At 37.5% G+C, this 26,325-nt stretch overlaps 1 protein-coding gene and 1 long non-coding RNA gene across 17 annotated transcripts in view; one reads left to right on the top strand and one right to left on the bottom strand.

Moving 5' to 3' along the window:
• The first annotated feature begins 2,287 nt into the window (after positions 1 to 2,287).
• LOC106045378 (uncharacterized) lies at positions 2,288 to 15,654 on the top strand. 3 transcript variants are annotated; one of them, XR_010827805.1, is made up of 5 exons: positions 2,288 to 3,268; positions 4,518 to 4,694; positions 11,152 to 11,222; positions 14,795 to 14,993; positions 15,516 to 15,654. It is a non-coding gene; the product is annotated as an uncharacterized lncRNA (long non-coding RNA). The 3 variants fall into 3 exon arrangements; XR_010827806.1 differs by having other exon boundaries at positions 11,091 to 11,222; XR_010827807.1 differs by having other exon boundaries at positions 2,288 to 3,532.
• Positions 8,916 to 26,325, bottom strand: part of AGTPBP1 (ATP/GTP binding carboxypeptidase 1) — a 66,456-nt gene continuing 49,046 nt past the window's right edge. For 9 of the 14 annotated variants that reach the window (XM_066988424.1, XM_066988423.1, XM_048080563.2 and 6 more), the window contains 2 exons: positions 22,857 to 23,017; positions 8,916 to 9,635 (listed from right to left, as the gene is read on the bottom strand). In XM_066988424.1, coding sequence (XP_066844525.1) covers positions 9,458 to 9,635; positions 22,857 to 23,017 — 339 coding nt within the window. In that variant the 3' untranslated portion in view covers positions 8,916 to 9,457. The other 5 variants (XR_010827795.1, XR_007169611.2, XM_048080567.2 and 2 more) reach the window with 5 other exon arrangements.

The following is a 26,325-nucleotide window of genomic DNA, read 5'->3' as shown; positions in this document are numbered from 1 at the left end:
CAAAATGTGGATTGTGAGAATCTATGTTCTTGGACATAAAAAATGGGGAATATTGACTGAAAAAAAAAAAAAAGGAACACAGGACTTTTACAGGAATGAATCTGAAACAGCACTTAATTTAAGTGAAGACACTAAGCAATATTAAAAATAGTGGTATCTGCATTCACTGGATAAATATAGTTAGTTAATGAAGCAGGAAAAAAAAAAAGACAACAACCTCTTTTGCTACATGGTTTTGAACAATATGTGATTACGAAGGATAATGTTGCTCTGGCTGAATCAGGCTATAAACTGCTCTTCATATCTCTCAACAACTGTCAACACTGGCTGATGGCAAACATGAGATTACAAACCCTTTCCCTGGTCCAATAGTACAGGTCCTACAATTTTTCCACTCAGTGAGGAAGGAGAATTGTTAACCTGGAAATTGTGTGCCACTGCATAGAAACTTAGAGGATATATGTATAAGATGCTAATGCTGGATACAAAAACAGATTGGCTGGAGAACAGCTCAGCAGGAAGGGATCTGGGGGCGCTCAGCATGAGCCAGCAGTGTGCCCAGGCAGCCAAGAGGGCAAACCCCATTGTGGGTGCATTCAGCACAGCACAGCCAGCTGGTCAAGAGAGGTGATTCTCCTGCTGTCTTTAATGTTGGTGTGGCCTTGCCTTGAGTATTGTGTACAGTTCTGGGCTCCACGGTATAAAAAGGTTATTAAGGCACTTGAAAGTGTGCAGAGGAGGACAACCAAGCCGGTAAGAGGGCTGGAAGGCAGGTCCTGTGAGGAGAGGCTGAGGACACTCGGGTTGTTTATTTGGAGAAAAAGAGGCCAAGAGGAGACCTCATGGCTCTCTGCAACTTCCTGAGGAGGGGAAATGGAGAGGGAGGTGCTGGTCTCTGCTGCTGGTAACTAATAAAAGGATGCGCAGGAGTGGCACAAAGCTATTGCAGAGAAGTTCACACAGGACACGGGAAAATTTATGTACCATGAGGGTTGTCAGACACTGGAACAGGCTTCATAGAGAGCCAGCTGGTCCCCCGTGCCTGTTAGTGTTCAGGAGGCATTTGGGCACTGCCCTCAAGAACATGCTGTAACTTCTGGTTAGCCCTGAAGTGGTCAGGTAGTTGGACTGGAGGATTTTTGAAGGTCCTTTCCAACTGAACTATTCTATTCTGTTCTGTTCTATTCCATTCTGTATTTTTTTCCATAATATACGTACGTCTAGTATCACCTAGTTCATAGGTTAATAACTGACTATTTGATAAATAAAAGACAACAGCAACCCTCACTATAAATTAAAACAAAGTAGAGGAAGAAGGTACAGGAAAACATTAATGATTTTATTTTTTTTAATGATTCCTGGTAGCATTTCAATGGTCAATGCCTATTAAAGGACATCTCCTTCACCACTTCATTAGGCCAAGGCCTGCCCCATAGCTAGAGGCACTCATTGAACTAGACCAGTCATCAAGGAAACACATCATCAGTATGACCTTCAGCTGCCACTCACAGGACTGCCTGGAAAAGCTCCTGGCCACAAACAAGGAGAAACATTTGCTTTCCTCCTCCAGCACTCTCATAGCTATGCTGGGCAATGTTCTACTGTTTGGTCTCCTCTCCCGTAAGGTATTAACAGGCAGACAGATGTGTACGGTGAAAATAAAGAAATCTAGGATGCATTAAGAGGAACTCTAAGTAAAAATCAGATACAGCTTCTCCTCAGAAAAGTCTTGCAGCTTTGAAACGTTACACTCTGCTGAATGCCATATGGACTGCTTTTTCACTTCTTTACAAGCTTTCTCAAGGGATTTTTCTAATAACTGGCATCATGTGGGGATGTGAATCTTTTACATATGTAATACTATCTGGCAATGCATTCTAAGTGTACTACCAGTCATCATAATCTTTTATTATAACAATCAATATTTTATATCCTTACATGATATAATATAGCTGCCCTTCCCAATTTACAAACCTTGGGCTGGAAAATGGTGCATTTCTTTCACAGTATTGACCTACATTATGAATGAAGCTTTAAAGGACATCAAAGAGAAGAAGAAAGAATGGGCTTGGGTTAGTGCTATCCACAGCTGCAGCCTTGAAGTAGCTTTTTGTAGGAAACAGTGGTGCTTTTTCTGTTAATATATCAAGAAAAAAATCTTTCCTATCAAGAGAATAACAAGGTTTAATTAGCTTTAAATTGAACTAATATGAGAACTTGAATTTTGTAAATTCAGAGTGTTAGTGACTTCAGAAATAATAGTGGATTTGTCATAACAAATCTGATACCACCTCCCTCTTCCCTTTTTTTTTTTTTTTTTTTAAGGCACTGAAAATAAGTACATTTAAGCTATTTGAAACCTTTTTGCCATCTCCTCAGTTTGCAACAGCACAATGTCTTCTCTTCCTCTTTTGGCGTTGCTCAAATCCTTAGCACTTAGAGACATATACAGCGTTTCAGTTGGGAATGAGAAAATGCCTTTCCAAATTTCCTCACAGTTAGCCTCCAGCAGACACATTTGGCTTGAACATCTCTTCCTGCAAACCCCATAGCTCAATCAACACATAAGCCTTCCTGCATGTAAGGCTGGGGTCTCAGACGCATTCTTTCCAACTTCACGTTTGACAAACACTTTAAACTTTTGTTGAAGTATTCCATTTCTATTATTTCATTTACATTAGCACCTGCTAAAGATGAACATAAATCTTGGTGATGTAAATCACTCAATTTAACAGTGATAATGCTGTAGGTGGATCCTGGATTTAAGGTGATGATTTTAAATTATAAGGAAAGAGTTGTACCATTTTCTAGAATGAAACTGTTTTCTCAGCTTGAGGCATTAAGAATGCAGCTGGCAATAATTAAAGATCTGTATGAATATAGGAGGGAGAATGACAGAAATAGAACGTGTAAGCCACAACCTAAAGTCCTGTAACCCTTTGGGATCCCTGGCCCTCCTGCTCACAGACCTATATGCCCGCCCAAGGACCCGAATTCTGGCAGCCCTGCTCCTGAGGCACGCCCGCCATTTTGTACTCCAGCAGCACCCCGGCACCGGCCAGCCCTCGCCGTGGGGAGGCTCGGGGTGGAGGCCGCAGAGAGGCCTCAGGTGGCTGAGGTGTTCCTCAGGCCCTGTTTGTCTCTGCTGTCCACAAGCTAGAAATGAAGGAAATGTTGACCGAGTCCATCTTTTTTTTTTTTTTTTTTTTTTGGTCACTGCCAGTAGGCGCACTGCAACAGCCACCTTGCCCTGGTGGGCGGGTCTGAGGTGAGGGTGGTTACTCTGCACCACCGGCAAGCCGCAAGTCACCCTCCCCTCTGCCTCCCCCTGCTGCAGAGCACAGCTCAAACGCAGAGGAAGGATCTTTAAGCTCTGCCAGGGAGATGCAGCCAAGGGAGTGATACTGAGCTGAAGGCTTCCCCTGCTGTCAACGAGAGCGTTTTTGCCTCGACACAGGAAGCCATGTGAGGGAGATCGCTGAGTGACTCGGCTTCCTTACTGAAGTAGCTGACGAGGAGCTGCTGTGCTTCAGTAAATTATGTTTGATCTACTCCCTTATTAAAATTTGGGTCCAGGTGGTTAGCATAAAAGGATCTGTGTAGTTAGTATCGTCCTGAATTAATTTATTCTGGTAACATGGAGTTGAAAAATTCTTGTTTTGATATGCAGTCTATTTCTGTTCTGGACACTGAGGCTTTGCACAAAAGGATAAAGTACCTGACATGCTGAGTAATTACCTGCTGTTTTTAAGCAGATGTTTTGGGGCACTTTCTTTCATTCTGGAACACACTCAAGCTTTGCATTTGATAACAGGAGAGTTTTCAAGCAATCCTGAGTAGCATGATTCATAACAGAAGGATTTTGTCAACAGTGAGGTCAAACCAAAAAGAAGAGGGAATTATTACTGGTTTATCACTTGAGCTAAGGGACTGGCATGACCTTACTGGATGAAATTGGACTTGTGTACTTGTGCACAAGTATGAGAAGTGCGTAAATTGAGGTTGTGGATCCATTTTGTGACTATACACAACCGGTAACAGTAGGATGACTGTTGCAGAGAATGTGAAAATTTTGCAACAGTCTTAACTGAACAAAAAAAAAAAAAAAAACAGGCATATGTTATTTTGGAATACTGTCTGACCCAGTTTAGGACTTTTCATTTGGCAGTGTATTGTAGTAAATTAAATTAAGTGGGATGCTGAATCAAAGCCAAATATTAAGGCAGACTGTTGGCTGAGGGTTTGTGCAAGAGACTTCATTCCAGTTTGTTTTCACAAAACTTATGAGTGAGCCATTTTAATTTGGGGGTTAGCTGGACTGCTTGTATCATTCTTAAGATTTATGTAAATACAGTACAGGCAAATTTTATACAAAATATTCAATATCACCTGTCTTATTTACTCTGTACTTCCTGTGTTATGCTGAAATACGTTCGTATTCATTTTCTTTGGGGAATAAATTGAGTATGAATGTAATGCTGCCATCTAAGTGTTGTTTATGTTGACTTAATAATTAGCCAGAGAAGACAACAGTTCTGATCCAACCCCAAAACAGAGTCTTGTAAGGAGTGCAGTCTGCAACCAGTCAAGTGATGAACGACCTCTCCCGTGCAAAGCAGTTCAACTGTGTAAGCCAATACCTTCCCAGAGCTGTTTCAGGTGATTGGATCAAACAGAAGACTACAAGCTGTGAGGTAAAACATGGACTCGATGTGCATCACCTTTCCCAGCTCCCTGCTAGGCGAGTGACCCCTGTTTGATTTTCAAGTTTGAGGGAAAGCAAGGCTGTTGTTCTGTTAAAGCTGACTGCCTGTCTAGGCCATTCCTGGCCCACAGGCCTCCATGTTCTGGGGTAAACCTCATTATGACTTTCCTAGCTGTTCTCATAAGCTTAGAACCCCCCTTAAGTTGAGAGACCTTGTGCAGGTTAAGCTGTATGAAGACATCTACAGTAATAATACATGATTTTAAGAAGCCAGTTTTCTCTCTTGGGCTGAAAGAAATGAAATTGAGTAGTGGAGTGAGTTATTCTCTAAATACACAAGCAAATCTGGACATTTTTCTTTTGACCTGAGTAGGACAAAAGATAGGTGAGGGCAGTACAAGATTTGGAAAATAAAAGAAGTTCCTTGTACTACATTGTGGAAACCTTTTGTGCATTTATTGTCTGGTCTTGTTAAGTTTGGAGAGACGGTGCAAAGGCAGCTCCTGTTTCAGGTCATTTTAAATCGGTCTCCCCATACCATGATAACAGCAACATTTCACATATTGAAGTAGTATTGTGGAATTTTGTTAGTCTGGTTCTTGTATTATTTAGTATTCAGTCCTATAAAAATTTACAATAGTGCTATTTGGTACTGCTAGCTTAAGTACACATTCTTCCAATCTACTGTGAAAAATGATGCATGCTAAATAACCCCATTCCAAGAAAGAAGGGCACACACAAAGCACAGACATCTCATGGTAAGAATGCTGCACAGGGCAGCAAAAAGCTGCAGCTGATGGGCATTTGGTAACCACATAATTTGGCTCAACAAATTCTGTGGTGTACTGTTTCCTTTGTTGATAAACCCATAATTTTCAGAGGAGTCTATTCTTCCTGAACTGCTTCAAAAGCTGGACTAAGAATATGTATTTTTCTTTTCTGTTCTTTGTAAAGAAAAAGAATTTCACCTAACTTTTTGTATAGCAGAAGAATTAAGTGGATATGTTTCATATTTATGAACTACTTTACAGCAACTAAACAAATTCTCTATACTATTAAAAATATATACTATTAAAAACAGCCACCTAGCCAAGCCATATATAATTTAAGGTAGTGTACCCTTTACTAGTTGTCAACTGCAGTCTGAGTTGGATTGTAAAGGGATGACTTAGTGAAAAATAAAATTGTGCCTTTCCTAGATTAGATGAAAAGTGTTTGCTGTGTAGGATGGAAAGATCTCATCAAAGGACTCTCTTCCCATGTGCTCTGTGATGTCCTCCACTGTGGTTCATCCAAAATCTTCAGAAGTTTTAGATTCATTCATGGATATTAAGCTTTTTTATAGAGCTATAATTAAATCTATAAATGTGCAAATGGTACACTAAGCCTGCAGTGCACTAACTTTAATTTGGCAGGGAACAAAAATAAGATCCTCTTTTCTGAAATGCTAAGCACGCCCCAACTTTTATAAATAGGTTCAGAGCAGCAAAGACTATCACAATAAATCCTTTAAATTTTCTAACCAATAAAATGTGTAGGGAAGCAAAGTGATCGTAATTCATTCTTTATCATATATATATTATATATATATATATATATATATATACTAATAACTATTGTTACTTAGGGCATGCATAATAACACTGCAACAAGTGTATTTATCACAGCATTACAATGGCAAGTCTCTCTGAAACGTGGAATTTTTGCATTGTGAAGTGTGTTTACTGCTACTACAGTCTTGTTTGAGATAAAAATCAGTTCTCCTCGATAAATCAGGCTGGTAAAGCAATCCACTTCCAAAAAGAACCCAAGAAGATTTTGGCACAAACTGCATTCTTAGCTGTAAGTTATGTTACACTAAGAGATGTCACTAGTGAAAACACAATACCAAATTTTAGATGCTATCTGAATGATACCTGGAAAAGGAATAAAGAAATTCATCATCCAGCAATTATTTAGAAGCCAGACAGTAACTGTGAGTAACAGAAATGTAATTATTGTTTCTAACCTTATTTGTTATTTTTACGGGAAAAAAAAGATATAATAATAGCTCCTTTTCCTATACAGAATCAGTCATGATTATAATAAAAGGGTTTCATTTAAAACCAGAGGTACATTGGAATGCCAATGCATAAAAGGAAGACAGTCAGTTGTCTGGGTCAGGCCGTGCTAGACTGATTTGTGGCAGATCAAGAAGCTGCCAGCCTTTGTTCACCCCCATTCTGCCCGTTTAATGGGGGTGAACGCCATAGGAACGGAGAGGAGCATGTGCTCAAGCCTCAGCTGTTCCAGTTTCAGCTAAAACACCAAACTTCTCACCAAAGCAGATAAAAGGGGACGCTGGAGTTTGTCTGCCAACACTGTTGTTAGCAGTGGGATAAAGAGCGTGAAGCAGCTACAGCTGCAGTAGTTCCTCCCGTGAGCTCGTGTTCCCCTGGGCACGAATGGAGATTCTGCCTCTCAGAACGCTGTACCCACAGGAGGTGCAGTAAAGCATGCAAGGGGGATGGCCTTTGTGTTTTCCACAACGTGCTAGGTCATGACAGTTTCACTCTTGCTTTGGAGCTGCACTGAAGGTCAGACCCACAACTGCCAGTTTGACATCTAATCAAATACATAGATCTAATCTAGTGTTTAAGTGCATTCTAATCTGATGTATAAATCTGAGAACATACGTGCATATTCACTTTGGATGAAAAGACAATTTTGTACTGCTAAACCAGAATTATTTCTAACTGGGTGTAGTAAGTTTCTAGTCTCACGAAATGCACAATGGGGTTAACTAGCACTTAGCATCCTGCTCCTTCCAAAATTTAAGTCAAAATTATTTATGGAAGTTACTGAAGTATGAATCCTTAAGGATGAAAATTTATGCAGAGAGCTAGTACAGAAGTGGCACAGTAATACGGGCATTCTGCACTGCTCTGACTGGCCTGACTTAAGGATATTTCAAATTTTCTGGCAAGGTTAATCCTTCTTCTTGGCAGATTCTCAGTTCCTCAGCAGCTTCAGTGCAGGGGACTCCTCTCCAACAGGGACTTTCTTATTTACAGTATGTAGTCAAAGAACACAAGGAACGACCATTTTCACAAGACAGAGATAAATTTATAGAGGGACAAAAATGCATTTCCATTATAGCCTTACATTTCAACAGTGCATGACTATTAACATAAATATAAGTCTTTAAACAAGAAGTACAGTAGCATATCACTGGAGTGTCAAAACCCCTTCCCCAGTTTCAGAACCAGGACTTGAACATCAGAATATGGACAGACATCACCAAACAATGCTGCATTTGAAACAGCAGACTCTGGTGAAAGAACTATCTCCCAGTGCGAATCACTTCATACAGTTAATTCCCTGATTTTTTTAATCCTTCTACCAACAGCACCCTTCCCCTCTAAAATACAGTTTTATTTGCAACAGTAATTGTACACAGAGTTCTCATCAGTTAAAAGCCTTCTGTAACTTAGGAGTGTTATTACTCATGCTCTTAACGCCTTGCACATGCAGCCGAAAATGAATGCCACAATGGGGTCACATCAAGTAAAAATCATTTTGGAAAAGTATTTTTCATTGCAAAACATGTTGGTTCTTGTAAACAACAGAGTGCAACTTCATTTGTGCATTCAATCTCATATTAAGCAGAGACAAGAGTCAATAGAAACTGGCAGATGACAGAAGACAAAAAAGATTAAATCTCATGCCTGACAGCTTGAAAAGTGAAGAATACAGCATCACAGCATAATTATTTGGGCTAGAAAGGACCTCAGGAGGTTACTTAGTCCAATCTTCTTCTCAAAGCAGGGTTAACACTGGGTTCAAACCAGCCAAAAGATGTTTCAGCAAAATTGGACCTTCCTTCGTTAAGCATTTAAACTAGAAATATGCAGTTAATGTGCCCCCAGTAAAGTGAACTCTTAAACTATGTGCATGTTGAACAAGAAAAACTGAGCAACTGGGTAACTAAAATATATATACAATGTACATGTTTAACCATTTCTTGTAGTCATGTACACTTGAGAAGAAACCTTTTCATATTAAACCATAGTTATTTTATGGGAGAGACTTCTAACAAGCATATAGGTCTTGTAAACACAGGCTGCATTGGTTGCAGTGCAAAACTCCTGAACTGTGAACAGACATTATATTTTCAGCTAGTACTGTGGTAAAACCATATAATCCTCAGAAGCAAGAAACAGTGCAACAATTCATACATCACTCTTTAATTTTTAATTTAGTAATTATTGAATGGTTTCAGAGCAGGCACTACATTATTGCAAACACAATCAAATCCTTAACATAATGTTGAAAAATAACCTCTTCACCTCAGTGTACACACACGCATATACACACACACATAATTTAAAAAAATCTGTACATAAGTTATTTTTCAGAAAGCAACTCAAAGAATTGTACCACACAGAATTAGTTTCTGTACTCTGACACACCACAAATTATAATCCATTTTTTGATGATAGGCTTTAAGGACACAAAACTCCATGCAATACTATTTAGTAGAAAATGAACTAAACAGTAAATAAATTTATCTAGTTCGTGCTAAGAGAAAACACAATTTTTTAAATAAAGCAAATGCTAATTTATGAGAAATCAAAAATATTTATTGTCCTTGAGCTTGAAAAGGAACCAGCGATCTGTGGTTCCTAAAGCTTATCCCCTTAGTAGATGAGAGTGAGGAAGTGTATGACTATAAAAACCAGGATTCTTCTTATTACTGGCTGCAAAGACGGTTCAGGAAAGGAGTATCCTTGTTGAGTCTGAGTCTGAGAGTCCATCTTCTTGATTTGTGGCCTCATAATCACCTGCATTCTCAGCTAATTCAGTGTCTTGATCATCATTACTCTCTGCACTGTAGTCAACTTCTTCAAGGAAGCGAGGCTCATCTTCATCCAAAACATACGTAGTAGGGCTAAAACAAACCAGAGGTTGTTAAAAGCTTTACCTTGAACACAACATTCAGGCTGTGACCCATCCCTATCCCAACACACAGTAATCTACAAAATGACCTCAGGATAGGGGCGGTTTACCCAAGACTGATTTTTTAATTGCACGTAAAACAACTGAGAGCCAAAAACACATTTTTAGGACCCTGAACTAATTGGTCAATCATACATAACTTGTTATCCAAATGTGCCATGAGAAATCAACTCTATGTTACAGAATTACACTAATTGCCTGTGCAAATGTTATACAATTATAGCATTATCGTAAGTTGTTATAGGACTCAAATACAAAAACAGTATCTGCTATGAACAAATTTAAAAACATACCACAGTCTAAGAATTTGGGTGGGAAACCTGTGTATTTTACTAAATACATTTTACTGAAAAGCATTGTGAGCAAATTATACTGCACATACTACAGATGATAAATCGAGGCAAGTTTTTCTGGCCTACAACTAAAGTTAAGTTCCCATTTGTGTCGTAAGACTTATATCTGGTCCTCACATTGTCACGGTCCACAAAATGATCTATGCTTGTAACTAATAGCCTCCAATAATAATATAAGTAATACTTTGTGTGTGAACAAGAGAAAGTAACTTTCTGATCATCTCACCTTCCTAGGACAGATGAAAACAAAAGTAAAAGCAAATAAACAAAAAAATAAAAAAGTATGTGTGTTTTCCAGACCCAGTTTTACCACTCTCCTTTGGGACATAAAAAGCTTTCTGATTAAAATCACTCAATATAGCTAAATATTTCATAAGTAGTTTTATATTCAGATGAAGTCCTAAGAAAGTTTTGTAATGCATTTTACCTAATAATCAGCGTACACAGAACTCAGCCAAAAGAGCATTCTCATACAAAAAATCATCAGGTACTTGTATAAATGTTTGCATATTAATTTTGATGAATTTTGTCTTAAGGCATTGTGGCTGTGGCTTCAAAATTAAAAGGATTAGTCATTGCTTCTTTCTAGTTCTGTTAAGAGCTTAAGTGGATCTCCTGAATCTGCAATGCAATCCTTATTCATTGTAAATAAACTTCACACTATTTTCTTCTACCTATAATACCAATAACATGCTACACTAACATTTTCTGAAGTTGGCAATTAATTCATATTTTGGGAGAACAACAAATAGACAAACTGCTAGTCCCAGCTTAGAAAAAAAGACATAAGACCTAAAATATTAATAAAATAAACTATCAAAAATTCAATTCAGTCAGAGTCTCTGGATGTACATTTAAAACAATCTGTACCATAGTTCAGTGAACAAGCTGTTTACACACTGATCAGTGCAAAAGGGAATACTCCACAAACCTAAATACTTGCAAAGATTATTTAAATTGTAACTAGGGCAACAACCCGCTATGTTGGTTAAAGAACTGGTACCAGCTCTTTGAACAAAATTATTTCCATTTAGGAGAGAGACCACGTCAGGAAAACAACCTGTATCTTTACTGAGGTGCCTCTTCATTTCACAGGTGGGCAAAGCGCTGTACTGTAAGTAAGGATACACACTTCATTTGAAAGACCTGCTGTAGCCCTGGGAAAGGTATACAATTTTTTTGAGCTTTCATCTTGTGATACTTTATGCCCTAGGCAGTTGCTGCCTGCCAAGACTTTCCTATAAGGGAAAAAAAGCTGAAATGTTTCATTTATTTCAATGAGATACCACCAAATATATCATATTCAAAAAATGCACAGTTTTTTGTTTTGTTTTGTTTTTTAGGTCCTGCTTCTAACCACTTAACACAGGTATTGATTTGCTGGGTATCACATGCAAGGAATCCACACTGCAATTGCAGGATAGATTGTGTAATTCAATTCACAGGAAATGGACCCATTAAATCTGAATGTTGGTCCTATCTTAACTCATAATTCTGAATACTGAAACAAAAAACTACAATGGGCTGTGTCAATGACAAATACTTTATTAGCCATTGACAGCGAGATATTAATGCATTACAGTAGGCACTCAGAAAAATTCACATTAGTGAGGTATTATATAGGCTAGTAAAGCTCTCTGAAAAACTTCTACCACTTTTTTTTTTTTAATAAATGTCATTGTTTGGAAATTAAGCTTAAATATTTAATCCAGTACAAAAATAAATAAGTAGATAAAGCAACCAACAAGCCTGTTTTAAAAAGTAGCAAACAACGAAGCTTATTTTAACAGGAACACACAGAACTGGACAAGCAAGCAAACCATGAAGTTTACCATGTAGAAATACCTTCTCAGTTCATAGAATATGTCCTGCTTTACACTGTGTTGCAAAACAATAGATGTCTGTACTGTAAATTTATTATATTTATAAAAATGTATTTCATATAATGACATATATATATGCACACTTCACTTCCGGCTTTTAGAAATTCAGCCAGTGTGCACAGTCTTAACGTTGTTATGTCTGATGTAAGACAGTCTAGATGTTTACTCTGGCATATATACATGCAAAATTCTTGAGGGATGCTTTTAGTTGCCATTTCCTATTTAATAAAATCAACATTATAAATTTCATTACTCAAGAAAAGTACCAGTAGAATAGATAAACAGATCTCACTCTCAAAACTACATAAACTTTTAATGTAGAAACTGGCTCCAAAATCTGCCTCGTAAGCTTTCTACTGCCCTCCAAAACACAATGTGCCACCACTTCTCAATCATTAATTATTGAAAACAAAAGTTAGGATTAAATACATTAAGATGACTTTTTCCATTTCCCCTTTCTTGAGTCTCTGTTCCTCACAAAATGGTACGCCAGAATGTTTTACATCCAAAGGAAAAACCTGTTGCACACCGCTCACGTCCATTTGCTTTCCCATGGTGTGTCTTCTGACGTAGCAGATGCTAACTTTGGATATTTAACTTTCCATCAGTCTTTATTCTATAGTTTAGCGTGAATCTACAAAGCATAGTTACTACCTCACTGTTTTACTGAGGCTTGGCTACAAGAAATATAGAAATCCAAACACCTGAAAAAATTTCTTGCTGTTTAATCAAATTCTTCATTTGCCTCCCCACCGCTCCCCACCCTCAGCATATCTTATGACAATATACTTTTAGCTGCCATCATGCTGATTCGGTGGGTTTTAATTTCCTAACTTTTCCCTTGGGCTGTTTCTAATTAACTTGCTCAATAATCCCTCTTCCTCTACCCCTATACCTACTGCATTTGCTTTTAAAAGGAAACCATTATTTTTCTCAAGTTAACAGAGATTGTTTATCATACAGCCACAGTTTGCAGCCTAATGGATGTTATAATCGGTGTATCTTCTCTGAACTTTTGCAGAGATTTTACTTAAATAACATTTTATGGGTAAAAAGAATAATTCCTAAATGTGAAGTAATATACCTGATATAATTTCTTGGTCCTCATATTTATTAAGAACTTCAAAAATATTCCTTTAATTTAAAAAAGTGCATTTTCTACATCACCTGCCACCAAATGCACTGAATTTAGGTATGAACACAGCAGCTTACTAAAACATTTATTTTTAACAACAATGCCTATTTTTTCTCATATTTAAATTAATGCTCCAAACATATTCAAAAATAAATCCATTCACTAACATGATATATTTTTTCAAGCTAAAATTTTATTTGTCCCTCAAAGACATACTTGGATTTTTCATTATCCATATGACTCAATTACAGATAAATTAATCCACAAGCCAGACACAAACACAACCAATTTCAGGCCCATGGAGATAAGCAATTTTCTGAGACTACAGGGGAAGCACACACATTAAAAAACTTCTGAAGAAAAAAAATAAGAAATATTCTCTGCTAAACAATGTAAAGTTGCTGCTGCCTGGGGATTTTGGAAAGGAAGGAGAGAAAAATCTAAGAACTAACAATTTCTTTTAAAATTGCAATGCCAGGGGAGGAAAAATTTTTAAGGAACAAAATAGTCAGGAGGTACCACAAAGAAATCATTTATCCATTCCTGTTCTTTGATTTCCCTTTAGGGTCCACATTCTTTTATAGGAATCAGCAAAGCTGCACCAGGAGGCAGTACCACACATGCAGCTACGTGTGCTGTCCCCTTAAGCAGCTCTTCACCTGTGTGATGTTCCCAAATAGTAAGGATGGTTTCTAAAGAGAATTTCCAATACTAAAGAGAACAATTACATGTCCAACTCCTTTCCCAACCATGAGTAGCTGTGTATCCAAATCCCATTTAAGTTTTACTTTTAAATATCCCCACTTACAGCGTTCCATTATTTCACTCCACAGTTTAACAAAAAGTAATCTCAACACGTTCTTTGTGGTGTCACCCTGAAATACATCTTGTAAAACTCAAAACTGGATTAAATTAGGTGGATTCCACAATTGTTGACTTTAGTAGTTTACACCCTCATATTTGGATCATACTACCAAGAACGGAAGAGAAGCTTGAGAAGTGGATCACAGACGCACAGAATGGGTGAGGTTGGAGAGGACCTCCAGAGCCCACCTGGCCCAACCCCCTGCCCAAGCAGGGCCACCCAGAGCAGGCTGCCCAGGGCCACGTCCAGGGGCTTTTGCAGATCTCCAAGGAGGAGCCTGCACTGCTGATCTGGGCAGCCTGTGCCTGTGCTCCGTCACCTGCACGGTAAGGACGTGCCTCCTGATGATCCAGAGGAACCTCCTGTTCCAGCTGGTGCCCAGTGCTGGTGCCCAGCTGATGGTGTCCTGGTGCTGGGCACCACTGAAGACCCTGGCTCCACCATCCTCTTTGCACCCTCCTCCCTTCAGGTATTTTGTACACATTGATGAGATCCCCCGAGACTTCTGAACGTAACTCTCAGGAGAGGAGAGCACCTCACAGGAGAGGTGCTCCAGTCCCTTCACTGTCTTTGTGAAAGCACTGTCTTTGCCTACGTTGGGCTCTTTCCAATATGTCCATGTCTCTCTTGCACTATCATTCCGTCTGAGCAAAGCTTATGAGTTATTAAGATGAAGGGAAACAAAATAGCTCAAATTCAGTTTCCTCCTGGCAGCCCACAAAGAGACCCCTTGCAAGAGGATCTCTGTCAGATATTCTCTTGCATGTGCCCCCACCACTCTGATGTATTTTCTCAAATATAACACTGTAAGTGCAGGAAATGGATTTCACAGATGTTTTTTTTTCTTTCCCACAGCTCCTGTTGGCAGTCTGCTTTTCTACCATTTCCTAGATAGCCCAAAGCATTCCCAAAAGATGCTTTCTGCTTCTCTGTTATAATTAAATCAAATTAACAAACAAAAATACAACATGTTCTAGAACACACCAATGAGCGTCAAAACAATTAACGGAAGGACTAGAAAAAAGGTCAAGTTATTGAGCAAGGGATAATTCCAGTAAGTCCTAACAGTTATGACTGCAGTCATGTGTTTTTGTTTCATTGCACACAGACCCTATCAAACCTGTCAGCATAACAACTATAATTCTTCCTACAAGATCAGTATTACAGTCTAATCTTTTCCATTTGGAAATGGGGGGAAACATTGGCAAACTGGTCTGAAATAATTAAAGAAAAATAAAGTGTTTAATTCATCACTTAAAATGTTAAAGTGCACTGCCAGAGGGAAATAAATCTTCTGACTGCTTTATTTTTCTTAAGTCAAGTATGTTTCAGACATGGTTCAAAATGAACTCATGGAAACTGAGCCTACTTGTAATGAAATATCAGAGGTATGTTTTAAAATATTAGCATTTATTTGGTCATTGTAAATACGACTAGTAAAACCGAGGAAAGCTTGAGAAACCCTCAAAATCATTTGCAAATAAAACTGATGCTTCTGTGTTTAAATTTTGACGTTTAAAACTTGCCTGTTTTTTCCTTTCAAGCATTAAAATTGTATTGGTTTTTGTTTTTACAGTAACACCAGTAACATTCAAAATATAAAGGAAGTAACTACAATCCTCTTCACTGCTTTACTCTAACGAGGACATTACAGCTGTGTAAAAACTACGTACTTTTATACTACTTATTCATATTTTTTTACCTGGATTTTCTGTAAATAGTTTTCCTCAGTCATCACTAACGGTAAGTAATGAGCTGTGAATCACGTAAGCACAATGAAATCATAAGCAGTACTTTTACTATAATAGAATAATAAGAATGGAAGTCTGGGCATATGAAGCCAGGAACTGTGTATGACTGACTATCTTCTGGTCCACGATTGCTTCTGAGGAGGCATAGAAACTAGCTTTATAAATTTATCTCAGTAGAGACTCAGTGTATTTCCAGTGCTCAAGCGAATAAATAAATAAAGCCCAATAAACCAGCTGATAGAGATTTTTAATATCTTGTCTAGAACAGCTCACAAACGCAAAAACTTCACCACTCTGAATACATCAAAGGGCAAATGGCCCACATTTCACAGATTTGGCAGAAAGATTTCAAGAGATGTTAATAAAAATCACTTGTCTAATACACTTAGAAATAGAACAAAATTACAGGAAAATTTATGTCCCTTGACAAGGGCAGGGACTTCTGACCCAAGGAAAAGTAGTCATCTCCTTACTGCAGAGGGGAAAAAGAAAACCGTACCAAGCAAACCTTTCATCAAAACAGCAGTAAGGTCTCCAAAAGCACGGAACCCCTCTGTGCTTCAGGCCTAAGAGTACCTGGCAAAAATACCACAAGATCATTGATGTTCCGTTATTGTCAGACTGATTAAGTGGGAAAAGGAGAGCTCAAGACTTTGCTGAGTCTCATTATGAGTTGTCACTGGGAGCTGGTATTCGTTGTACCTATGGCAATTAGGTAGAGCCTTCTAGACAGACCTTTTGGAGCACACACCTGCCCACACACGATGACAAAAAAAAAAGTTATGATTAAGAAATTTACATGAATAACACCTTGAGGCAATGACCAGTGATCTTTTTCGCTGTACAACAGAAATGCAAAACTGCCTTGAAAACTACTTCACCAATTGCTTAAAAAAAATGCTTGAAGAGAAAAAAAAAGTTATGAAAGACCTGTGGAAAATCTGTTCTGAACCACACTTTTCTTCAGCGCTTAAAAATCTAAGTGTTCCTCACTCAGGAGAAGCTCCCACTTGAGACAATCCAATTTTATTTTTGGAGTTAATATCTGATCACTGCCTATCTACCAAGCCCTCAAGTAACGTCTGAGACAGAAGAAAATGTCTTTCAGTAAGATTCATAATAAAAAAAAAAAGATTATTTTGTTAAAATTTATTTTAAATTAAATCTAGAATAGAAGAACATGGTATCTCCATGGACTCATGATAAAGCTTTAACTACACCCTGTTTCACAAAGTGTTTCAGTTCTAAACACAAATCAGTACCTGCAAGTATATAACTATAGAGACTTCCTCTGTGAGTATCATCACTGATAAACAGTACAGGTTTTTGAACTTTCTGCGGAGATACACAGTGAGTGCTACAGAAGACTGGAAACTTGGACTTAATGTTAATCCCCTTAGCAAAGGATGAGAGAAGATGATGTATTAACATGCATAATAAGGTACTTTTATTGCTAATAGTGGTGGAGGTACTGTGAACAAAATTATACCTTCCTTATACAAAAACCATGTATTTACATGGCTTTTATAGCACAAAGCACAGATATCCCCCCTCCCCCCCCCCCCCCCCCAAAAAAAAAGTGAGCCCAGCCACTCAGGTAGTGATTTCCTAATATCATGGGTTTTGCTTATCTCAGAAGGGTACCAGAATTATAGTTTTTAAAATAGTCACTTTTTCTAGATTTACTAAATGAACATTTTTGCCAGTTTAGCTATTACATACTTAAATATTTTTCAATAGTTTTAATTAGAGATAATTGCTTAGGTAACTTTGGTGAAACAAATCTGTTTGATGATGCATCAGCAAGTTCAGGAAAACCAGTGGCTGAATATAGGGCTATTGTAGTTACACAAAGCTTAAGAAAATTCACATTTGAAAGAAACAGCGTGATATTAGGTTGATATTCCAGTAGCAAGACAGACAGCCATACAATTTAAACTTTTCTCTGAAAAAGATTCCCTGTCAAGTGTCCAATTCCACTCCCATTTTTTAAGTAAAAAGCATTTCTGCTGAATTCAGTCAAGTAAGTCTGTAAATGAAAAGTGATTTGATAGTCATAATTGTTAAGATAGTGTCCAAATACAGAGTCAGCTACAAATAAACAACATATTTCATTCTTGGCGTTATAGTTTAAAGATACATTGTTGGAAACCACACATTTAATTTTTCCATCACAGATTCTTACACAGACATATGCTATTGGTAAATGACCACTCCGAGCAAGGTACTTTATTTCTCAGTTCACACTACATGGTTTCTTGTTAGTGTTATTAACATGAATCTACATTTAATAGGTTTAAAGAACAAAACCATCACACACTAGAAAAATCTAAAGTGTTGTTAACGGATTTCTCCAATAAAGCTTAACACTTTTTATGTTAATGTTTTTTACCTGATAGAAGTTTTAACTCTAACATGCACAGAATCTGATCTGTTTTCCACTGCCTTCATTTCTTTGCTGCAGTAGCAGCTGGCTATTACCATTCACTGTCTGTAGCTGTGTAACACCTAAAGGTCATGACTGGGGAAAATTTTGTTTTTAAGATGATTTCTAAATAAAAATTCACTTTCAAAACGTTCAAGGAAGTTCTTAAATGATCTCTCTCCAATATAAAATTTTGTCTAACAGCACAATTACTTTTGTTTTTTCATGACTTGGTCCATTGGAATGGAGTCTGAACCTTTCTGGTTTTTGGATGTTTTCGGTTTTGTTGTTTTTTAAGTTCCTTAGTACCAGTTATTTTTCTTACACAATAGGATTATAAACAGTTCTGTGTACAGTCTCATCAACTTTCTTATAAGCATCATGTTATTTTTCATCTCTGCTCACATGTGCCAACCTACACTGCATTTGTGCAGTAGTAAGTCTTATATTAGTGCTTTCAGAAAATCCAGAATAAAGCAGCCCTCATAACCCTTGTTCTCACCAACAAAATATAAATGTCATGTCAGGGGCAGCTTTTTCCCCTGCTCCAGCGTGGTCTTACTTTACATGCAATTAATATTGGTATACAATAGTTTTGTTTGTTTGTTTGTTTTTAAGAGCTAACTCGATTAAAGCAGTATTTTAGCTGAGAAAGAAGTTTGAACTGTGTATCCGTAGCCATATCTTTCTCCTCAGGATTTGCTTTATTTCTTAGCATCAAAACAACCCACCTTCCTGCTCTTTTTTTTCATCTAACATTGCTGAAGTTTTCTATCAAACAGAAAGCAGTAACAATCTTTTACTGACTGGAGGCACTTTCACACCCTGTCATAAACAATGCACTTTAGAAGTCCAAAATGGAAGAACTGTAAATCCAAAGGATTGTACTTATGCTTGTACATACTCTCAAAGAAAGTTATCAACGTATGTGCAGACTAACTTTGGCAAACCTATTGCAGAATTAGGACCATAACAATCAGCTTTACTGTGAAACTTAGCTTCACTGAAACCGGAAAATCTCAACAAATGATTGTGCTGACTGAATTGCATTTCTGAACTTTCAGAAATGCAATTCAAAGAAAACACTAATTCTGCTCTTACCTTATGGTAACATCTAGCATAAGCATTTAATCCAGACAATAGTTCTCTAATTTTTCAACACAATCACACCTAACTTGTTCTACTGTATGAGAATCAATTAAAAGCTATACCAGAACGGTGAAGCATAACGAAATTGTTTTTTCCTATTCTGATGCTTATGTGTTTCGGATGTTTCTTTAGCTCTCTGCTGGAAACTATGGGGAGTGTCTCATGTATGACATTTCTCATTTCAACAGGTGTGAAGGTCAATCTGCCCTGAATAATGTTAATGAATTGGAAAAAACATCACTTTTTTTTTTTTTTAAACATAGCCACTACCTATCTGTGAACTAACATGCTAACTTTTTATAGAGAGATAAAGTGATGCATCTGAGGCACCAGTTGATATAAAGTTATGTGGAAATCTGGGGCTGTTCTCCAATGCCACCCTGATAATTAGTCACTCACAAATACACCTTTGTTCAAAATACCACAATTTGATGCTTAATATTTCAAAGAGATGCATCTATACTGAAGCTTGGTTCTAATAAAACTGACAATGATACAACACTTCTGGATGAGAAGATATTATATAGTTTCCTTAACATATAATACTAGCTGCAAATAAAATACAAACTATTCTTGAAAGTTTGCACTCAAGGTTGTAATGTAAGAAAGGCTCCAAGTGATAAAGAGCAACATGTCAGTGTTAGGTTTTGAAGTTTAGCATGTTTCTCTAATGGACAAAAGGAACTTTTTATTCTGACTACCTGACTTAGTACTCCAATTTAAAGCTGCACAAAACACCAGCAAGCTTTTAAAATTACACTTTTTAAAATACTTAAATGGAATTTCTTCTGTTTCAGTCTGCATCCATTGCCCGCTGTCCTGTCACTGAATACCACTGAAAATAGCCTGGCTCTGTCTTCTTTACAGGCTCCCTTCAAGTATATGGACACCTTGACAAGATCCACCCCTAAGCACTTTCTTCTCAAGGCTGGACAGTCACAGCTCTTTCAGCCTTTTCTCCTACGGGAGATACTCCAGTCCCTTAATCATCCTAGGGGGCCCCTCATTGGACTCTCTTCAAGTGCATCCATCTCTGTCCTGTAAAGGAGGGCCTAGACCTGGATACATATCCGGGCTGTGGGCTTACCAGTGCTGAGCAGAAGGAAAGGATCACCTCACTCGAGCTGCTGGCAACATTCCTCCTCAAGCAGGAGTAAATAATTGAGAGTGGCCTCACAGTGGTATCAGTGCTGTGACCTTGTTTTTTGCCCTGCTCCTCCTGGGAACCTGAACTCCACCACCTCCTGGCCATTGCAGCCAAGGCTGCCTTCCACTTTCACATCCCAGCCAGCACATCCTTGTCTGCAAGTACCAGGTCCAGCAGAGTACCTCTCCTTGTTGTGTCTGATCGTTCGGTCAGAAACTTGTCGTCAGTGCCCTCCAGGAACCTCCCAGATTGCTTACAATCTTCTGTGTTGTTCCTCAAGCAGATATCAGGCATGGCTGAAGCCCCCCATGAGGACCAGGGCCTGCAAATGTGAGGCTACTTCTACCTGTCTGTAGAAGTCCTCACCTACTTGCTGCCTGGTCAGGTGGGCTACAGCAGATACCCACTACAATGTCACCCACAGCGGTCTGCTCTTTAATCCTCACCTATAAACTCTCAGTTGGCTCCTCATCCTTGCCCAGGCAGAGCTCCATGCATCCAAGTGTTCTCTCACAAAAAGGACTTCCCCAACTCACCTCCAGGTATCTGGCTTTCCTACACAACCTGTACCCCTCAACTGCAGAACTGCAGTTATGGGAGCTATCCCACCACATCTCCGTGATCCCAACAACATGACAGAATTGCAACCACACAGACCTTTAATTCACTATTTTTATTCCCTATGCTGTGTACATTAGTATTCAGGCACTGCAGAGAGGCACCCCCAGCACAATAATTTTCCAGAAAGGCTCTGTGATTTTTTTTTCCCCCCATAATGATGTAAAACAATGCTTGAAAGAAGAGATTCAAAGTTACTCTCAACTATTTCGTATCTATGCATAATTGACATATTTTAAGTATGGTACTTACTGAAGAAGTCTCCCACAGCCTCTTCAGTGTATACCTCTGCATTCAGGCAATTCATCTATGCCCACCCTTATTCTGGACTGAAGTCTGTCCATACTTTTCTTAAACTCCCATGGAGACCGTGCAGCTTTCCCAGTTAATCTATTTGAGAACTTCATTTTTGCTTGCCATATATATATATATCTATATACACACACATACATACACACATGTATATTTTACCTACAGTCTAAGCTAACTTCTTTCAAATTTAAGGCCATTACTTCTGATCCTGTCTTCTCTCGACAGAATAGATTCCTTGCATTTAGCTTTTTACGTTTGAAAACAGCTCTCATATTCTTTCCTCCTCCTCCAGCTCTGAGTTTTCCTTTTCATTTTGATAAAGGCCTTGTGAGGAAAATTATAATCAAAACAATTAATTTTACTTGCTGTAGTAAGACTTCCTGTACATTAAAGTTGGAACTCTATCTGGAATCCCATCCTAAAAGCATTGCAGTGTAGAACATTCCCCTTTGCTGAAAGGGGAGCTGCACTATGGAATCTTTTCAAGCATCAGTACTGGAACTGAACATCATCCCTACCTTCCACAGGGTACCACAGATGCCCTCCCATATTTCTGCTAGTTCTGCACAGTCTACAGACAAATTCCTCTTTAGTGTAGCATCTAAAGTCTTAGGCACCTTATTATTTTAGTTCCACAAAAGCAAAAATATGTTCATTTTTTTACCCCAACCTTCTATAGCCAAGGCCACTGTAAAACCATTTTTGGCTTAAAGTATACTAAGTGATAACATATTATATAGCACACAAATCTTATTCTTTTCCAATTTCATCTAACACTTTTCTTAAATTTGTAATTCTACATTATTTCATCTCTAACCACGTTTTCAGAAAGAGATGTTTACACATTTGAAATCATTATTTTCCTGTGTATCTCCAATTACCACATACGCGTGGATACTAAGTGATTACATGCATGGAAACATATAACAATACGTATGGTTTTGCAACCCTATCTAAGGCTTTAACAGTTTCACAACGTAATAAGCTAGCTACTGAACAGGTACAATACACTTTGTGTCACAAACCTTATTTGTTTTAAATTCTTAAACTACTGTTATGTATCTGTACCAGAGGGAAAAAATATTTGGAAGAAAAATTTGCAGTTCTTACAGTAATTTTCAGCTTACATAGTTCAAGTCTGTTCAAACAAATTTTTAATACTGTATTCAGTAATAAAATTAAAGAAAAACCTGCTCTCAAAGAGACAATTGAGACTTAGGGTTTCACTGCATATAACAACTCCCCAATGACATTAAAATTTATACTAGCAACAACAAATGTTAACATACAGTCTAACTTTATTACTGCTTTCTTTAAAAGTTTGAAGCAATTGAATTAACAAGATAGTGTAAGAGTAATCTGAGTATACTGAAAAACTAAATGTCTCAACACATCAACATTCTTTCTGAAGACTGAAATAACATTTTTTGAGAGAATCCACTTCATTTGAGAAATTAACTTTTTTCCGGAAAAAAAAAAAAAAAAAAAAAAGGAAATATAATAAGTGTGTACTACCTTGTCACTTTACAGCTCGACTCAATCAACTCATTTTCAATATCCAGCAGACTAGAAGGTAGATTGTATTCCAAAGGTGAGGCCATTCTTTTTAAACGCAGTAAGCCAACACAGAACTTGGCTCCCATCTCCTCCAGTTCTCTTGTCCCTATCTGCAATCCCTAATTTAAAAATAAGATTTAAGAAATATAAAATAGGTACATGCAGATGAACCCACACATACTGCAAAATTATTATTTACGACACATTTAAGAACTGCAGAGTAAATGCTTTGCATAAGTATCAGGAACAAAACAAAATAGAGAATAACAACTTGAGTCTTCTAAGGGAAAACAGACATTTCTGGGCACTTCTGCATTTCTTCAGAGCTTCCTATTTAACACTACTAGCACATCAATATTAACAGAACTTTTACCCAGTGACACTGGAAGAGAGAGATTAGATACTACGTCCAAGTTTATAAGTCTAAATTATTTATAAAAGCTGAGACAAAATTTAAAAAATTAATTTCAAATAAGAGTATCTCGAATACAAGATTTTTCAAGCGAAAGTCCCTTCAAAATGAATAAATTCACACTTCAACCGTGATCAACTTCATTGATGTGTTCTAACACATAAACAAGAATTTAAAATAATGTTACTCTTTAACATAAACAAGTATCTCTTCCCCTCCTATGAGTTAGAGGTTACATGTTAATTCTGAAAGCATTTATTCACACATTTACTAAATAAAAAGACAAACAAAAATTGAAGTATCAAAAGCCATAAGTTGTTTTCTAACTTGAGTAAGATATTTTCTTCTGTGAAGAGGTAGAATTTGTGTTATTCTCCAAGATTACATGTGACGTGTCCCATCAGATTACAGACTTAGTGAGCAATGCTCTATATAAGGACAGAACCTCTGACCTCAACTCTTTTACAAAAAGAGAACAGTATTACAGAGTCATCCTCAAAAATTACAGCATTGGCCAGTACTGAACCATATATACAATAACATATTCAGTGTCACAACCTAACTCAATATGCCCTCTGCAACTTCTTTATCTCAGGAGAATTTAAAGAAGAGTTTAGTGTACTTCTTCTAAGCCTCTTAAAGAAATGGGTAGTTAAAAAGAAGCTTTGACAAAACAAGCAAGAAAGCAGACGAACCAGGAAACAGTGGCAAGCTCTCACCCAGTAGGAAAATGTATGAAGCAAAAAGAACAGAGTATCCCTTTTTTTTTTTCCTAAAAGCTAGAACGCAAGCTTTGTATGTTGCCACACTGATGCTGTACTATAAAATGCAAGGCTCAGAAGAATTGTATTGCTGTTTGCACATACTTCACGTACTTCTGTTTTGACTATATGCAAACTTAAATGGAAAGTTTGATTTTATTTTTCTTGCGATTTCTCTTTTTATCAGTAGTCTTCATAAACCAGGTGCTTTTTAGTAACAAGAAAGCTAAAGCAATACCTACTATTCTATAAAAGTGTCATCCTCCTGTCAAATGGCACAGAAACCTGTTATCAGTGAACAAGAATTGGATACTAAGTATTATTGTTAATAGTAATACTACTTACCTCTTTTATAGTGCTTTTGTGCTGTAGGTTTCAAAGCACTTTATTAATAAAGGAAGAATTATCCTCATTTTATTGATGGAGAAATGGAGGCAGAGAGGGCTGAAGCGATTTGCACAGTGTCTCACAGCATGTCACTGACCCCGCTGGGAACAGAAATCAGTTCTCCTCACTCCCAGTGCAGTACCTTATCCACAGAGGCCAATTTTTTGTTTTTGTTTTGTTATTTGTTTGCACATCTGTAACATTCGAAGACCCCAATCATAGCTGGGGCTCCACTACGCTAATCACAGGAAGACACAGTCCCTGCCCCAAAAAGATTAAAATAACATTAAGGACAAGAGGCAACAAGTATGCAGAAGAGGAAGGAGAAGTGTAACAGTAATCTCACTGTTACAAAGATTACTAAGGTGCACAACTGGATGTTCAGAAACTTTTCCGATCATTGTCTACATCTGTTGCTGAAGAAGATATAGTTAGTTGACAGACTCCTTACAGAGTATCAGAGGAGTGGCTGTTTAAGTTGACAAGAGTACAGTATGAAATAAAGTGCAAAGACAATTGTTAGAAAGATAAATAGCGTGTGCATATTCCATGGCTGCTATTTTCAGCACAGCAGAAACAATATATAACTAAAGAGAAATCTAAATGGATCAAATGGGAGATGGGTAACTGTGAAGCACCTAGACAGCAAGAATTTGAACTTGCTATACTGAAGAGTCTATAAGCTTGAAGTAAAAGCCTAAGCTAAAGTCTAGATTTTTATCATTTCTTTGATTAACAGAGAATGCAATGAACACAGACCTGTCAAATATAGAACTTCTTAATCCATTCTTTATGTTGAATCAGACAATTCTCTTACTTTCCATGAAACAAGGGACCCAAAGTCTGCTTCCAGACATTGTAATAAACAGTTGCACTAAGGAACTCAGACAAAGTTCACTTTTGCTGAAGCTTTGATTATACTCTGCTTCTTGGTCTTCCAAATACCTTCAACTATTATTCTAATACCTTCAACTGTGGTCCAATTAAGTTCCTTATATGTTACAAACATTGCTGTTAAGCACAAGGTTAGCCACCTCAAGGTAGCTTAAAAAAAAAAAAAAAAAGGATGCTTTCAATTTTGGCTTTTTGAAATTCTGAATTTCATTCCTTTTTCCTTTATATTTTACACGATCATCATCCTAGACAGTAGGCAGTAATACTTCATACAGCTGACTGGCGTCTTCCTTACTAAGTATGGCATGTAAATGGCTTCATATTTCTTCTCAGCAATGGACTCTCCTACATGAAAACAAAGATGCATGACAGAAGGTGCAACAGGCTGCCACCTTAAGTTGAGACGAATCTTCCTGTAATATGTATTTAAATTGAAAAGTTTTAGTAAGATTTGGAGAAATCATTTGGACAGTAAATCATCTTTTCCTATTCAGTAGGAGTTACAAAGACATGATCATTTTTGTGAATTCAAAGTGTAGAGATAGAATGATCATGGTAACTTAGCTTGTGTGTTGACCAAATTCTTGTTTTAGACTCTTAAAGTCTTCTTTTCTGTGCATCATGAAATTTCCAAGTGACAAAGCTTTCTCAATTAACTTAAAAATTAAGTCATACTGCCAAGCTTATAAGTCTCCAAGCAGTAGAGGAACAGATTTCCTAGTTAAATTATTGTTCAACTTTTAGGTTTAGTAACAAAATTTTCCTGTTATCTGGAATCTTAATTATCCTTCACAGATTACTGAGCAACTTTTCACCTCATCTTTTTGGTTTTCGTATCTTGAATCACAGATGACTAAACAATATTTGCAGCACTAATTCTCAGTGTGTTACAAAAACAACACACAAGCAGTTCAAGTGAGTTTGTTTCCAGAGATAACTGTCCCAGTGATCCTAAATTCAGGTGAGAACTGCA

The sequence above is a fragment of the Anser cygnoides genome, chromosome Z (assembly GCF_040182565.1).
Source record: "Anser cygnoides isolate HZ-2024a breed goose chromosome Z, Taihu_goose_T2T_genome, whole genome shotgun sequence".
In the NCBI taxonomy this organism is placed as follows: Eukaryota; Metazoa; Chordata; class Aves; order Anseriformes; family Anatidae; genus Anser; species Anser cygnoides.
Note: the sequence above shows the minus strand (reverse complement) of the source record. Positions and strands in the feature narration are given on the sequence as shown.